This window comes from Fusarium graminearum, chromosome 4 (genome assembly GCF_000240135.3).
Source record: "Fusarium graminearum PH-1 chromosome 4, whole genome shotgun sequence".
Classification (NCBI taxonomy): Eukaryota; Fungi; Ascomycota; class Sordariomycetes; order Hypocreales; family Nectriaceae; genus Fusarium; species Fusarium graminearum.
In genome coordinates this window covers 4,903,889-4,920,279 of record NC_026477.1, presented here as the reverse complement: position 1 = coordinate 4,920,279, position 16,391 = coordinate 4,903,889, and the positions used below count along the sequence as shown (strand labels likewise).

Genomic DNA, 16,391 nt, shown 5'->3' with positions numbered 1-16,391 from the left:
ATCCGACATGTTCCTTTCTCCAGAAGGACGCCCACTACTGAGAAGAACATTCGAGCATATCACTCTATTCATTTGGAAATGCTTAAGTCCGCAGGTGTGATGATCTGTCAGCCTGAACACCACATGTCTTTCATGCTCAGTGGCCGGCAACGACTTCTCGATGAGCAACCCCAGCAGGCAGGGCCGATGATCAAAGTACACGAATGGCTTAGCAGAATTTCACGGGATATTCTTGACGAGTCGGATTATACCCTGGCAGTCCGAACACAACTAATCTATCCGTCTGGTTCTCAGACGACAGTTGATGGTCACCCACACCGATGGCTTGTTGCTGAAGCTGTGCTTCGACTTGTTGACAACCATTTATACGATCTTTCCAATGTATTTCCTCATTCTATTAGCGTCATTCGCCGAGAAGGTGGCGGCTTTCCCTTTGTCTTCTTTCTTCGACAGGATGTTGAGGACGAATTGGTCCGCAGACTGACGGCAGATATATGCAAAGGCGCTGGAGGTATACTACCATTAACTGAGCAGGCAATGCCGGCCAAAGATCGGGTTGCTGTCAAGGAATTCATTTCCTCAGCCAGACCACGGCCTACAAGTATCAAACTTGTTCGCAATCTGTTGCCAGACAAGCCCAGCTTAAAGCAAACGATTTACCTTCTCCGTGGTCTCCTTGTCAATCGCATCCTGATGATGACGTTGAAGAAGCGCTGGAACGTTGAATATGGCCTTCACCCTCAACGTGACCCGATCGCCGTCCCGTTTCATGCCAAAGGCGTGCCTAGCGACCAGTCCGAATGGGGTCACCCGGACGTGGCTATTCTTTTCACCTGCCTAGCATTTTACTATGACGGTGTTAATCTGTCCCAGCTTCGACAGTCTCTAGAACACATCTTGAAATCCGACGACCCTTCGACCGAGTACAATACATGGATAAGCAGTATAGAGAACTTTCCGCCATCTCTCAAGGCATGGAACTCCATCAACGTGGATGACGAGATGCAGCTGTGCGAGATATGGAAAATCGTCCGGTACAATGGTGTTGTTGTCGATTACTTTTTGAACAACTTTGTGTTCCCACGACATGCAAAACAGTTCGAGGTGAAACTGCAGTCGAACGGCTGGGATATCCCTCTGTCATCACTGGGCATCAATTTAGAGAATTCGAAGAGCCCAATGGGCAAATCCCTGAGTACAGGATTCAGCGGTACAAACGACAACCGAACAATGCTGCCGCTAAACATTGAACAGCAAGACTTGAACAGTCTTCATCACACCAGTGCCGAGGTTCTCACATATCTTCTTCATCCACGAAACCGACATTGTATTTTGCCGCAGGACTTACAGAAGTCGAACCTTGGAAGAGCGTCTGAAATCGATCTTCTCAATTGCTTGAGGTGGATGTCTATCCGTATTTTGATTGATGCTGGTGCACAAATCCTAGAAATGGACAATATCACTTTGGTCCGGCAATGGCTGAGGATTGACCACCATGCCTTGGCAGGCTTGTATTTTGATGAGGACAACAAACCTTGGATCTTGACGAGGGAAGGACGAAGAACACCTCTTATTGCATCCCCTTTTGCAGACGATCTCAGCAATTGTCTAATCTATCTAGATGAGGTACGGAAGATACATAATTGAGTAAATCGATCGTACTAACGTGAAAATAGGCACACACTCGCGGTACTGATCTCAGGTTGCCTCCTGGTGCCAAAGGTGCCCTAACTCTACGACTTGGCCAAACGAAGGATCACACTGTACAGGCTGCCATGCGCCTTCGGCAGCTCGGAACAACGCAATCTATTGCCTTCTTTATTCCCCCCGAAGTCCACCAAAGCATTGCTGATCTCCAGGGCATAACTATGCACGATCAAATCGACTCGGCCGATGTGTAAGTTTGCTCTAGTATACATTCCCAGTTTATCTGACGTCTTCTTTAGTATACAATGGCTTTTGGACAATACCTGTGACCAAATCGAACAACTACAGCCCCTGTACTACTCTCAAGGAATGGACTATTGCCGACGAATGCAAGCCGCACTAGACCATCCCAAGTTCTCAACAATCAAGGCGGAGCGAAAGTCATACGTGCAGGAGATCAAACAGGACGAGAAGCAAAGCTTACAAAGCCTTTACGAACCAAAGACGAAGAGCCGTCTGCCCGGCATGCATACGTCGAGCAATGAAATTCTCAAAGGCTTTATTCTGGAGCTCAATGCCCGACGAAAGACATTTCAAGACACTGGAAAAGCAGTCCACGCGTCTGCTCTACAAGAGGTAGAGCAGGAAAGAGAGGTTGCCTTTGAAGTTGAATCTGTTCGACAGGTCAAGAAACCGCAGCATTATGCAGCGCTCTCCTTTCCAGGTCTCAATGCCAGCCTCGAAGCTTTTATCAGAACCGGCAGGCTCCCCGCAGACAACAACTACTTCGTCCATGTATCCCGTGCGCTTGCGAGAACTGGCATCGGTCGCAAGTTCAAGGTGCAATCCGAAGCCACAAAATCCAAGCTTTTCGAAACAGTCGAATTCGGACGAACAATCAGGCCTCATGGCGACCTATCCATGGATAACTTCTTGGTACGTATCATAAAGTAGTTGAGTCAAGCCTTACTGACAAAGTCCTAGCGTCCTGTTAACTGGATTCTTTGGAGTTCGGTCGCCGACATCGCTGTTATTATCATACCCGAAGAGGCTGAGGCTCTGATCCCTCTCATGAGAGACCTCAATGTCAATGTTAACACACATCTCCTTGTTTATTCTGCACCGATAACCCGGAAAATGCTTCAGTTCAACGACATGAGCTTCCATAGCACACCCCCTCTGCCTTCGTCTTGGAAGGCGCCAGACTGGCTGCAGATTGAACTGGGAATTTACAGTGGACGGCTTTATTTTGAATGGGAAGAGTACTTGTCTATGTGCGCCCATCTTGGAATACAGGAGGCTACTACGGAAAGTGGTGTCGAAGGGGACGGTGAAAGCCTTGAAGACGAAGTCAGCCTGGAGGGTGGCGAAGTGAGTAAGGCCACTGCACGCGAACAAAAGCAGCTTGTCCAAACTCCCTTGACCTTTTTGCAAGAGTGGCTCGCAGTCCGTCGCCGAGGCCAGGACTTTGCTCACAGCCCAATGGGCTTTGTCAGCCAAGGCAAACGCCTACAAGAAGATCACATCTTCTTCAAGCAGGCCGAGCATGTCTCTATCGAATGCAATGACACCATGGCCCCGCTCCCCATCAGTGCTCCAACTGATAGACACGAGAATCAAGACGATGGAGAAGACGGGGTGGACGACATGGGTGCCAATGAAGCTTGTACTGACTCGAGCGATGATGAGATCGAGTACGATGAGTCCGAGTACGGCAGCACGTCCTCGAGTGATTGATCAAGTGCATAAAGGGGAGACAGGAACAACCAAGTTTGGGACAGAATGTATGATCGTGTAATAGATTCATTTGAACAATTCATCCTCTTAACCATGACCTGCATGAATGAACCAGTGAATTGCCCTTCATAGTCCCAGGATTCCCAGGCTTTGGCTTTGCTACAGCATCTCTACCATGTAGTTCATACTCGACAGTTGCTTCGCGTCCACGAGTTATAGTCAAACCAGAAATTATTATTATTCATGAAAGGGCCAGACTCTTGATCATAGGCTACATATATGAGTCAGTGCTGAGACTCTGACAGATCTGCGGCGAGGAGCAGTGCGTTGCAGCAATTAACGAGAGGTCTTCAACATTGGAACATGCCTCGATACACTCGTCAGATAACATGGATACGGGGCTCACACGTTACAGTTCGTCAAGTTTTGAGAGAAGTAATACATTTTTATCTTGATTACTTGGGCTAAGAGTTATCCGATCATATCTGACATAATTCTCTCCCATCCATCTACCTGCCTCTCAATTAAACCCGTGTCCCAGCATGAAGCATTACACCGCCCGTCCAAGAAAATTCGTTTCAAATCGTGAAAATAATACAGAGCAAATCGCTCGACATGAATGCGCCATGTGCTGATGCAAATAAGTTGTTGTGCAATGTGACATCATTCAGTTGGCAGACTCCCACACCAGACTGTCGTCAAGTCGTTTGAGCTCATACGGTGTCCATCGGTAGACACCTTGTCGTAGAGCTGAAATAACAGTCTCTCGTTTGACGACCTGAGAGGGCGCATTTGCGCGGCAAGATGCAGCGATACAGCTGTTGTCGCTCCAACCAACACGGAAATCATCTCCCCACCAGACTCGAAGGTTTGACGAGACACGCAACGTGATCAGGATTGATGAGAGGTCCTTGTACCCATCCATGTCAACTCGGGTCAGCTGGTAACCGCCCTCAGAGAACTTGGGACAAGCAGGGACTTGCTTGGTTTCCGACCAAGCAATCGATTCTTCGGTGGATGAAGTCTCATTCCAGCGGTAGGCTGAGATATCAAACTCACACCACTTTTCGTCTCCGCGGGCATCGCATCCAAGGTTCGCACCAAAGAAGTCGAAGCGGAAACAGGGACTGGCGGCATGAGGTCCTACACCAATCTGAGCGACGTCTCCTGAGATCGTAGTTGTAGTATTCGAAAGAGCGGGAGGGACGAACTCCACGAGCTGACCGCCAGAGGAGGGGATATATGGCTGGGGCTGTTTTGAAGTTGGGGGTGCAATAAGGAAGCCACCAGAGAACCAAATATTCTCAACCGGATTGAAGAGCGGTCCAGGCTTGGAGTTGTCGAACTGGATGGAGTTAGCGGAGCACAAAATGGTTAGGATAAGGGGACTTACATCAATTGTAGTGTTACCAATGCTTCCACCATCAGAACAAACAGTGGGAGAGCTGGCATCTGAGATTGTGGCCGTGGATGCGGATGCGGATGTTGCGCTCGACAAAGAAGTGGTTGAGTTCGACCAGGCAGTCATGGCCTGGCGACGAGCAAGCCGCCTCATGGGTACGTTGACGGTGGCGAGGGTAGTAAGGGGGTAGTTGAATGTGTAAGAGGTGGTCTCGGCCTTGATGATGTTGGTCCAGGTGGAGGTCTGAACAGCAGAAAGAGGCCACAGAGTACTCTCAGTGGCAAGGGATCCATAGGCGGGCTGAGCCTGGCCATCAGGGGCGCCATCTGAAGGGTTGGACACAAATGGAGGCTGGGCAGCGCCATCTGAGAAGATAGGGGCACCAGGAGAGTTTGTTATGGAGGTAACAGTCCAGGTGAGGGTTCCAGTGGTTGTACCAATCAGGGATGTACCTTCTGCAGCGGCACTACCATCAGTCAGTATAGCTGACATGGAAGCATCGGGGATACCATCGTCATATCCATTGAGGCTCAGGGTGTCTGTGGAAAGAGTAGTCCAGTCTCCGGAGGTGAATAGGGGTCCAGAAACGCCTGAGAGTGTAACGCCTGAGGTTGTACCCTGGGGAGCACTGGCTGAAACTCCGAGGGCGGAAGAGTCGCTGAAAACAATAGTCTGCACTGTTGGTGTTGGGTTGCCATCCGGGCCCAGGATCGCAGCTGTCGTGGTGGTAGTGTAAGCTCCAGTAGGGTTGGGTGACGAACCAATCTGGCCGTCGCCATTGGCGGTCGTGACTGACAGATCTGTTCCAGAAGGCGTTTCAGTAGCCACGGGAATCACAAATGTTGTGTCAACAACGGTTGGGAGGCCATCTTGTCCAGTCGTAGTGTATGTGATGCAGGTGGTGATGCCAGGCATGTTTCCCTGGTTACCATTGGAGGGAATGCCTGCAGAGGTCAATGGGCCAGTAACGCCACTAGGCAGGCCAGATGGGAGCGAGTCAGAGACAAATGATGGATTGGCTGGTAGTTCGGACAGTGTATTGATAGATCCGGGTATAATCCAAGTTGTGTCGACAACAGTTGGGAGACCGTCTGAGCCAATCATGGTGTAACTTGTGCAGGTTGTGATGTCTTGACTGCCGAATCCTCCAGATCCAGTGACAGCACCGGAGATAGGTGAAGAGATCTCGGGGTTGTTTGTGACTCGGAAAGTAGCAGGTGATGTGACGCCATTGGGAGGAGCCCCGGAGGCCCCTGAAGGGAGATCAGGGTCACCGCCGATGGTAACACCAGTGTTTACTGGACCAGGAATAACAAATGTAGAATCAATGACAGTAGGGAGACCATCAGCGCCAATAACAGTGTAACTGGTGCAAGTTGTAACTTGGGAGGCATCATCTGGGCCAGGAGCAGTGCCCATTTCGCCACCAAGACCAGAGGAACCAACGGGAGGAAGCGCGGTGATAGTCACGAAGTCCCCAGAAAAGGCAGGGGCCGAAGCATCACCAGGGTCTCCGGATGAAGCGGTGGCAGCTGGGATGTTCCAAGTAGTGTACACCACAGTAGGGTTACCATCGATACCAATCGTGGTGAAACTTGTGCTTGTGATTGTAACCGCACCTCCGGGTCCATCTTCGGATGACCCAGATGCAGTAACTGGAAAGGTAGGAAGACCAAGCTCAGACGAAACGGTAGATAGTGGGGCTTGGGGGTCAAAAGTGGCAGAGAGTTGGGATGATTCTTCGAAAGAAGGTGTGCTGAGAGGGACAACCCAGGTTGAGTCCACGACGGTGGGAAGACCATCGGGGCCAGTGATGGTGAATGTTGCGCAGGTTGTGACACCTATATCAGGTCCACTGCCAGTTAGAGATCCAGCGGGAGAGTTGGAAGGATTCTGAGATCCTGGAATACCAGTGAACACCGGAGGAGGGATGGGAAAACCTGAAGATACCCCGCCGGGGAGTTCTGGGTTATTGCCATTCTGGGGGGATCCTGGTGCCGCCGACGGCTGAGCATTACCTGAGACCACATTTCCACCGCTGCTGATGACAGTGGGAAGTCCATCTTGGCCAATGATGGTGACATATGAGGGTGATGGCTGACCAGCACCATTTCCGCCAGGAATATTAGTGAACCAAGGAGAAGCCCCGTCTTGACCTTCAGGACCAGCTTGGGTGGTGACTGGAAGGCTATCGCTGGCTTCTTGGGCAGGACCTGTGGAAGGAAACTGCGGCTGGTTGCCAGGAATGCCTCCGTTGGGAAAGCCGGGTGTTTGGAGAGGGGTGGGCGCCAGTGTGTTGATTCCCGAGGCTCCAGGATTTCCAGCGGACGAGCCGTCGGGAGCGCTGTCAGAGTACTGAGGAGCACCAGTGGGGCCAGAAGTTGGAGGAAAGAAAGGAGAGTCAGGGTTGCTGTGAGAATCGCCCTCGCCATTGGAGTCAGAGCCGTTGCCACTGTTCGAATTGGTTCCATCGTTGTTGCCAGAGCCATCTCCAGGACTGCTGCCATCACTAGGGCTGGTGCCATCATTAGACTGGTTTCCATTGCTGGTGCCTGTGTCGCCATTGTTGCCTGAGCCAGAATCGGAAGGGATGCCACCAGGACCCCAGATATCAAGTGTTAGGGTCGTGAAGATGGGCACACCGGAGTTCCAGGGCAATGAAGTAGATCCGGGAGGCTTGGTAGGCATAGGTGTTGGGGTATAGGATCCATCGGAATCTGAATCATCGGGCCAGTGAAAGCCAGACTCACTCTGACTATCCGTGGGGTAAATAGTGACAACAACAGTCTTGGTAGAGCGGAGGGGGCAGGTAGGGATATCAGAGACACCAGATGGGGTGGACTCGGGAGAGCCGGGCACGTTTTGGGGGATGTTGGTGGGAAAACTGCCAGGAATGATCACAGATCCAGCACCTGGGATGCTACCTGGAGCATTGCCAGGGCCGTTGCTTGAAGAGCTCCCGGGAATAGGTTCAGGAAGATTTCCAGGACCGCCAGCAGGTCCGTTGGAGGGGAGGCCGCTGGGATAGGGACCGTTGGAGCTGCCGCCAGGAGAAACAGGACTACCAACGGGTCCAGTAGGAGGAAGACCATTGGAGCCATCGCTTGGGGAGCCAGAGCTGGGAAGGTTACCGGGAATGCCGCCGGGGCCGTTGGGATAGGAGCCGCTGGAGCTGCCACCGGGAGAGGCAGGACCGCCAACAGGTCCAGAAGGAGGAAGACCATTGGAGTCATCGCCGGGAAAGACGGGGCCGACGGGGCCAACACCACTGGGAACCGAGCCAGGGATAGATCCCGCAGTGTTACTTGGGTAAGGCAAGGTGTTGGGCACTCCCCCATTGTTGCCAGGGATTCCATTGCCAGAGCCGTCGGGTTGGTTGCCGATGGGGCTGCCATTGGTGTTACTGTCATTGAATGTCAGTCTAAGATCTTGAACAGCGCAGCATTTGACTTACCCGTAGTCAGTTGCCTGAGAGGCAGAATGTCCCAAAAGGCCGGTGGCCACAAGGACCCCGAGAGATGCGGAGATACGCATCTTGTACGATGAACTTCGCCGTGAGAAGAGAGCCGGACGATGAGAGTGTGTGCAAATGCAAGGAGATAGGCTGTTGTAAGCGGGCAGTGTAAGACGATGTGCCAGAAGCGAGCGGAGGCGTGCTTGAAGATGAACGAAAGTAAACGAAGGGAATGAGAAGGAAAATCTTCTCGTGGTGGGAACGGAGGGTGAAGAGAGAAGAGGATGAGGATGGATGAAGAAGAGAAGAAGAAACTTGGATGGGAGGTAGCGGAGGAGAAGGTGACGGGTGGTCCGTGGGTTGCCTGCGGAGGGGGACGAGGCAGGAGCTCCTTCCGTCTTGAGGAACTGGTGAATTATTTGGTTGGGGATGACGCGTTGAGCATGTAATCGAAACCGCGGTGGGAGGGAGGCACTGAAAGGGAAGGAAAGAGCATGCAGTGGCCATGCAGATGGAATTGCAAGCGATTACCATGCCAGTATCGGAGTGTTCAAGGTCAACGTGCATTCAGGGGGGGGATCGCAACTTGTTGTATTGTGCAATAATTAATTTTGTAACTATTCTAATACCGGACATTATTTTAATGTACTAGTAAATTCATGTAAATCCATGCGAAGTGTCTGCTTCAAAATACTGGTGAGCGATTGACCCATGAGCAAGGAGCACTCCATTGTGCAGCAACGCAGAGAAGCTGCAAATACATTGCGGTACTAGGCCCGAATCCATGCTACTGAAAATCTCCTCCTCCCACCCATCTTTCTCTCCTACTTCTAATAGTTCGTGTCACACAAAGGTAAGAGAAAAGGATAATGTGTTCAGGCAGTCAAACATTCAATGCCGCATCCATTTGTACCTTCCAGCATACAAACATTAGTAGATCCAAGCCCAAGGTAGTAAGCAGTTGACAAGTCCAATATAGTAGAACAAGGATTCCAGCAAACCATCGTGTATAAATGTCAGGAATATCTTCGTAGGAACTAAATTATCAAGCAAGAAGGCAGGGGTATTTGTATACATAATGCATTGATGAAATTCTGATCGCAAATTCTAAAAATGAGGCTTATGCTTAGGTGAATCTCTCATCCGTAATAACCAACTTTGACTTGTTGGCTCACTCATACCAAGTCGTCCGTGTAAGGGGGAGGGGGTGCATCAGGGTGATGATCATCGTACTGTTCCTGCTCGTTGTGCCCAATTTGACCATGGTATCCATTCTGGCCGTTCTGCACATTCTCATCAGAGGTTCTGTCCTCGTCCTCTATTTCTGCCGTCCACTGAGCAGCTCCTGCCGTAGTGGTCAGAAGGAAGAATAGCGACAAGACAGGAACGAGCTCCAGGATCATAGCGACTGTGCCGAACCAGACGTACTCCCAGGCACGATCCCTCAGCGCTTTCTTCTGCTCAACCTTTGAGTAGCCCTTGAGTTGGAACCATCGATAATGGGCAAGCTTGCCAAGCCGGGTACCTGTGATGATGATGAAGGCAGGCGTGCCAACGACAGGGACAAAATTGAGTGGCAAGAAGACAATAAGCTCGACGATTTGAATTATGCTCCAGGGCGTGTAGACGGCGTCAGTTGTGGGCTTTCCAAGCATCCGGACGGAGTTTGGAGCATCCAAGAAGAGAATTCGCTGTGGTGCAATAAGATCCTTGTGTCCCAGCTTGATGAGCGCTGCCTGGTTGATGTCAGTGACTCAAACAATGGCGAGCAAATACCCAAGTGAAAAGCTTACATCAAACACATCGACGCGACATTCATCAACGAAGAAACCCTCGAATAAGCCCTGTATGATGACCAACCCTTCCCCCAGCACCAGTACCACGGCATTGACCCACGCGCCCCAGCCGTGGAAGATCGCCAAGAACGCATACTGGGGTAAGAAGGTAAACGTGAAGAGAACAAAGTACACAAGAAACGATATCAAAGATAAAGGTAGAATCCTGCTCATAAAAAGCGGCCAAAACTCGCGGTTGCATAGAAAGAACCAGATACCACGTAAAGGATACGACCCAGCCTTGCCGGCTCGTTTGAGATACATCAATGGCCGGTGGAGCGGCTCTGTCCATGGCCCTATATGAGGGTGTTGTTGATTCTGATAGGGACGTATAGATGGCATTCTCGCGATTAATTTTTAGGAATAGATATACTTGAAGGCATCACCATGAGAGAAAACAGTCGGTAACATGTATGTCAAATGATAAACACAAGGGAGATGACGTCAACTGGCGAAAAGTCTTATTGGTCGTCAGAGCGGAGCCACGCAACCCTTGAATCTGATCAGCAAGTGTTTCAACTCCCCAGGTGCCCTTGGGATATCAGAAATATTGGTTGACATGCGACATTAATAAGTCAATTTATGTCATTTAGACTATGGTCTTGGGCTTTTATCTTTATAACTGAAAGCTGGAAGGTTATTTTCTCTACTAACTACTAACCTACTAAGTTGGTTGCGACAGGGCTCAAGGAGGTTCCGTCACGATATGGAAAATTACAAAAAAAGAAAGTCTCGCAAATGCTCGCAATCGAAATTATATAGGAACAGCCCGATGCGGGGGTCGAACCCGCAACCTTGAGATCGCGTACTCGTAAGAGTCTCACGCTCTACCGATTGAGCTAACCGGGCGTGACTCTTATTGATTGAGAGCTGGAGTCCCAATTTGCGTACTGGAATTCGGTGCGGGCTGAGGCTGGCAAGAATCCTTGATACCAGGACTTGGAACTTGTACTGTTGGTCAACTTCCCGATATTTCTTGTCACAGAGTGTTACCCGCTTTACACAGTAGCTACATTATCGAATAAGGACATTCACCTGAGTGCCCGTCTTTTTTGACGTGCGACAGTGTAACCTTTGTCAGCGGGAACTTCAGCTACAAAATCACCACCTTCAACAGGCTACTTGTTAACCTCCAATAGATAATCTCTGTTAACAGTAATTAATCCATAATATAGTTAAATTCACTCACTCTCCAAGTGAATCAAGTTTTGAAACAAACAATCTACCTTCCCCAAGATCGCCTGTCAAGGTACGTCTAGAAACGTTGACACATAAAAGAGGGAAATACCCTGGAGTGTGACTTTTCCCAAAATGATGTCGATGTAGTGGTATACAATAACTACCGCAACTTGCGCAAGGTATTTGTCTAAGACAAGATTTATGGTGAGATAAAGAAAAGCCGTGTTAACAGCATTTCCGATATTCTATATCAAGAGGGTTATACTGATCATCTCTCGCGTATCTGTCTCATCGTGAATGTGGAGTCATTGGAGGCTTGCTCTAGGCTCATTAATCTTCCAAGTATACGAAATTGGACACATCCCAGGTGATACCAAATTGTCAAAAGCGACAATAATGTGGTAGCATGCATGTTGAAAGCTCATATGAGCAGGCGTGAAAGAGCGGCTCGCTAACAAAAGTGATCGGTATGGATAAGAGATAATTTATAATACTTTTTATTGGAATCTAAATCGTTTCATGTGGGTATCATAACATTCAATGCACGCCAACGCCCTTTCGTAAATAATAATGTCCTTCTCTTACTTCTTAGATGCATCCTCTTCCCTTCGATTTTTGCGACTGACGTGGTTCAGCCGCAAGTCCACAACAACCGGCCGATGGTCCGAGATAAAAACGCCATCTTCATATAAGTTGTTGAGAACAGCAAAAGACTTGAATTGCAGTCCACTTGTATCCTTGACGAAAATATGATCCAAATCCATGTCGTCTGATGGACTGACAGTGAATCCCGTGTATGTGTAGGATGAATGACCAAAGCGCTTCGCGAGTGGAATGATGCTCTTTACGTCGTTCATCGCACTGGCCAGATGCTTGTAGGCCGGCTCGTCGGGGGACGAGTTAAGGTCGCCGCCGATAAAAACAGGGACGTTATCAAATCCATACGAAGACCATTCTTCAGCCGTAGCAGAGATAAGCTTTGCCGAGTTTTCGCGAGCTGTCTTTCCCTTGTGATCGAAGTGTGTGCACATATACACCAAACGGTTTCCAGTGCTGATATGTTGGAACCGCGCGACCGTGACAATCCTGGGAAACGCGGCGTCCCATCCTCGAGAACCGACTTTATGGGGTGTCGAGCTGAGCCAGTAGGTCTTGGAATCCTCCATGTTCCAGACAGAAGGACGGTAGAAGATGGGTGAGAATTCTCCCCTGTTACCGCCCTTGCGTCCTACACCATAGTAATCCCACTCGTCACCAAGGTCTTCTTGGAGGTCTTGAATTTGTGGGTATGTCGCTTCTTGCATACAAACAAGAGATTCTGGTCTTCCCGAAGTTTCGAAGTTTAGTTGGGAGACTAAGCGTGGTCGACGAACAGGCCAGAGTTCCTCTCCTCGTTCGGGGTGGTTTGGGGCCAGACGAATGTTGTAAGTCATAAGCCGCACATCTGTCGTCCGAGATAAAGGCGCCGCAGCAACTGCTACGGCACCTGCAAGAAGAATGTCGAATCTCATTTCTGTCGCTCTTCAAGTTATTTGAATAGTAGAAAAAGTGAATTTATGTTTGTATGCGTCCAGCCTTTGTAGCTGGGTTGAGCTTCTTAAAAGTACTTTGGTATGGCAGCTCTTTGAGTCGAGGGGTTTCTGTTGCAAGGTACTTGGATAGGTAGGTAAGTAGATAGGTAGATATGATACGTGTTAAACGCTGCTGCTAAGACTTGGCAATAATGCACATATTGGCATGAATTGACGCTGACGCGGATCCCAAGACCTTAGCAATTCTACGAAGTCCTTGGGGGGACCTATGAGCTCTTGTACTGTTGGAATTCCGGCAGTCTCGGAGTGCCGCTAAGACGGTAGACTCCATGGCGATGACGCTGCTATTATCCCTGGGCTAGTATGTTTGTCTTAAGTTCTTGACCCATGGTGTCTCTAGCTTATTACAGTAGCTCTCTCCCTTAGCAAACGACTAACCTACATAATCGAACTACGTACGCAATGCATCCGTGGCCCTATGTCAGTGGCGTATGATCGTTAGGCTGGTGATAAGTCTGTGCTACCTGCTACAGTCCAGTCCAGTCCCTGGAAAAGCAAAGGCTACTAGGTACAGGATTCTTGGCATCGGTTGCATCTCCCACAAGCCGACGTCCCGATTACACAAGCGTCTATCTAACCGATGTAATAGATTTTGCACCCCTTGCAAAATGTTGCAGAGCAGCAAGTTTTTTCTTATTTTACCATGAAGCGTTTTGCTAGGCGCTCGCCTAATTTTCACTTATTCGCAACGGCACAAGTGAATACGTATTGCGTTAAATTTCTATGTAGCATCTGCGCTATCACACCGCATTGCTTAGAAAAGTTCCTCGTGTCGTGGTCACGCAGAGATGCAATCATCCACTCAGCGACAACAGATAATACACATGGGTTTCAGCAGTCTTATCTTGCGGACTCGCAAAGGTTGCTAGACAAGACTGCCAAGACTATTATCTCTGCTGGTATCGCAAATCATAGATTGCTATTGAGCAACGCGCATGTCCAATGGTCAATAATCCATCTCTGTAGTACGTGTTTCTTGTTATCGTTGCAATGCTTTTGGTTCGGCCACAAGTTCCTTCAGTTCGTAGCATTAAACGTTGACGAGGTATGTCCCGCTCCAACTGTAAAAGCTAATCTGGAACCCAGCCGTAGTGTAGCCTTGGGTTAAATGCTTTATCCAAGTTTTCTACTCGCTTTTGAGAGATAGAGTTTATGCTACAGGGAGGGGAAGTTACAAGCTGGCTGCTCGCCATGGCCGGCGCATTGCAGCAGTCATGATTTATACAGCAGGACAGGGGTCAATCTGTCTCCTTGGACTCAGTATCGGTTAATGCTCCCGCATGCACGCCAAGGAACGGGACGGGGCAGTCACGGTAGGCGGACGTGGCAGACCAGGGGTACGAATGCCCAGCTCGTCACCACCATGACCAGACTGGCTACCAGCAGTACGTACTGCCTGCTGTTGTTTCGTCTGTTGATAACGTTCGTCGATGCAGTTGGACATGTATAAAGATATGTGCTCCTATCATCCATGGGCACTAAACTCAACACCCAACCCATTTTCGACTAATATTAGCAAGAGCAAAAGAAAGAAGCCCCAAACGGTTACATATCTTACGAAGTCGATCGATGGGGCAAAACTACTCTAATAGTCTGGCGCTTGTTGTTGAGGCAGCTCTCGTCAAATCTTGACTATCTCACACTGCCAATCAATTGTTTAGGTCAAAAGACGTATGTGTGCTTACGGAAGGGATCGAGTTACATACCAGGAAGGACTATCACTCATCGCGTACTTGCAGGTAGCCAACATTAGTAGGTTCGAGAAAAAAACCCACAGCTTTGTTGTTACCAGACAGCATGCGTAGCATTCCATAACCCCTCCTTTTATTGAACAGGCAATATCAAGATAAGTAGATAAGAATACGAAAAGATACTTTCAATACTCAGATGCTACCCGTGTCTCGCAGTCGTCTTCGGCTTTGGGGTAGCCTTTGTTCCTGTCGGGCATTTTTGAACGTCCCCGCCAGTCTTCAGAATGTGACCCTGAGACACACTCTCTAACTCTTTAAACGATATGTCGAGGTAACTTGGTGGCTTCACGCTCAACGTTTCCCAACGGCGATGGCGTAAGGAAAACCAACGTCTTCGGGCAAACCTACAGTAACATGCAGTTCACCATCATATACTTAATATATGTATTTGACTTGACCACCGTTTACACGTCTTATTTAGTAACCTGTCAGTCTATATATTGTCAGCACATATAGAGCCTCAGCTATGGGTCATATCTAACCGACCTTATCTGGATACTCTACCAGAGGCACTCTTCAAGCTGCAAGAGCCCTTGCAAAAGCCCGACTCTCGCCACCCTCGACAACCTTGGCTACAGGAGTGAGATACGCGTCATCACGGCCGCTCTCAGCTGACAGGTGCCTCACATACGCTTGCGCAATCTTGAACCAGCTCTTCTTTTCCGCAGCGCTCGATCCGCTTCCCTGCCACACCCAAATCGCCTTTCCGCCATCATCCAGCAAGAAAACATCGTCGCTCTGGAAATCGCCATGCGATATACGCTCAGCTTCCTTGACGAGACCAAATGAGAGCTGACCCGAGGCGTCGCTGAGCCTAAAGAGCTTCTTGGATGCCTGCTCAACGTGACGGGGGCTGAAGGGCTTTCGGCAGTGGAATCCATCGCGTGGTGTTTCGTCGTCTCCACCGAGGAGATCAACAATTCTTCGTGACCGGGACTCGGTCTGCGAAATGACTTCCACTTCCGAATGCTTTGCGACGGTCATATCGTGGACAATCTGAGCAGCCTTTGCCTTTTCCATGGGACTACAGTCCTTTCCTTGCCAAACCCAAATCTTGCCGCCAACATCTAGGACAAACACATCCGTGTCATCAAGACTCGTCCAGACAGGCTTAACTTCATGGACGACGACGCCACTGGCACCGGCAGCGGGGTTCTTAAACACACGCAGCAAGGTGAGCGTCTCCTGTGGCTCATCTTCCTCCTCCACGTGTCGGAACCCAGAACGCACTCCGCCAGAGCGGATTGATATGCGCGGGAATAGTGCTAGGAAGTCGTCTGATGGCGATTCCTGAATCTCTCGATGCTGAGTCGCCGTACCCTTGAGAAACTCGTCTAGTTCAACTGTTTTGTAGGCTGCTGTTCCTGCCTCGTCCTGCGAGGTATGCTGGCCTAGCCAGAAAAAGACATCGTGAACAAGCATCTCTGTTCCGTCGTTGCTTCCGATAAGCTCTGAAAAGAGAACAATAAAGCTGTCCCCATCGTAAAATTGGCCGTACTTTTCCTTTGGCCAAGGAACGACCTCGAACTGCTCGATGCGCCAGATAAACAGCCCAGGCTCGATGCCAACTCGTCCATCATTCCACGCCGGTTCAGTAAGTGCAGAATTGTATTTTACCTGATGGTCGATATCGGTTCCAATCAGCTCAACGTTGCTATCCTTGATGTCGTATTCCTTTGGATGAATGAGACCTTGGTTTGGTGCCATTTTGACTGCACTTGAAGTACAAATGAGAGTAACGAAATGTATTGCTCACAGCGAGGTTTTGTTTGTTGAATGAAGCTTTGAAGTTGT

At 49.5% G+C, this 16,391-nt stretch overlaps 5 protein-coding genes and 1 non-coding gene across 6 annotated transcripts; 1 reads left to right on the top strand and 5 right to left on the bottom strand.

Annotated features, from left to right (window-relative positions):
• Positions 1–123: 123 nt before the first annotated feature.
• Positions 124–3,384, top strand: FGSG_13252 (uncharacterized protein; the record flags this gene model as incomplete). Its single annotated transcript, XM_011329474.1, has 4 exons — positions 124–1,626; positions 1,677–1,897; positions 1,947–2,583; positions 2,632–3,384. The coding sequence occupies 4 exons, from the start codon at positions 124–126 to the stop codon at positions 3,382–3,384; spliced, it is 3,114 nt and encodes a 1,037-aa protein (XP_011327776.1).
• Positions 3,385–3,812: 428 nt separating this feature from the next.
• Positions 3,813–8,320, bottom strand: FGSG_07934 (uncharacterized protein; the record flags this gene model as incomplete). The annotated part of the gene is made up of 3 exons (XM_011329473.1): positions 3,813–4,636; positions 4,778–8,189; positions 8,241–8,320. 3 exons carry the CDS (start codon positions 8,318–8,320, stop codon positions 4,052–4,054), a joined length of 4,077 nt encoding a protein of 1,358 aa, XP_011327775.1. The 3' UTR covers positions 3,813–4,051.
• A 914-nt stretch (positions 8,321–9,234) lies between these two features.
• On the bottom strand, positions 9,235–10,444 carry FGSG_07933 (uncharacterized protein). The gene is made up of 2 exons (XM_011329472.1): positions 10,034–10,444; positions 9,235–9,976 (listed from the first exon to the last, which is right to left on the bottom strand). Exons 1-2 carry the CDS (start codon positions 10,415–10,417, stop codon positions 9,416–9,418), a joined length of 945 nt encoding a protein of 314 aa, XP_011327774.1. The 5' UTR covers positions 10,418–10,444; the 3' UTR covers positions 9,235–9,415.
• A 397-nt stretch (positions 10,445–10,841) lies between these two features.
• Positions 10,842–10,924, bottom strand: FGSG_20691. The gene has a single exon. It is a non-coding gene; the product is annotated as a tRNA-Lys (tRNA).
• Positions 10,925–11,735: 811 nt separating this feature from the next.
• On the bottom strand, positions 11,736–12,991 carry FGSG_07932 (uncharacterized protein). The gene has a single exon (XM_011329471.1). It carries the CDS (start codon positions 12,763–12,765, stop codon positions 11,836–11,838), a length of 930 nt encoding a protein of 309 aa, XP_011327773.1. The 5' UTR covers positions 12,766–12,991; the 3' UTR covers positions 11,736–11,835.
• Positions 12,992–15,113: 2,122 nt separating this feature from the next.
• Positions 15,114–16,304, bottom strand: FGSG_07931 (uncharacterized protein; the record flags this gene model as incomplete). The annotated part of the gene is made up of 1 exon (XM_011329470.1): positions 15,114–16,304. The coding sequence occupies one exon, from the start codon at positions 16,302–16,304 to the stop codon at positions 15,114–15,116; it is 1,191 nt and encodes a 396-aa protein (XP_011327772.1).
• Positions 16,305–16,391: the final 87 nt, after the last annotated feature.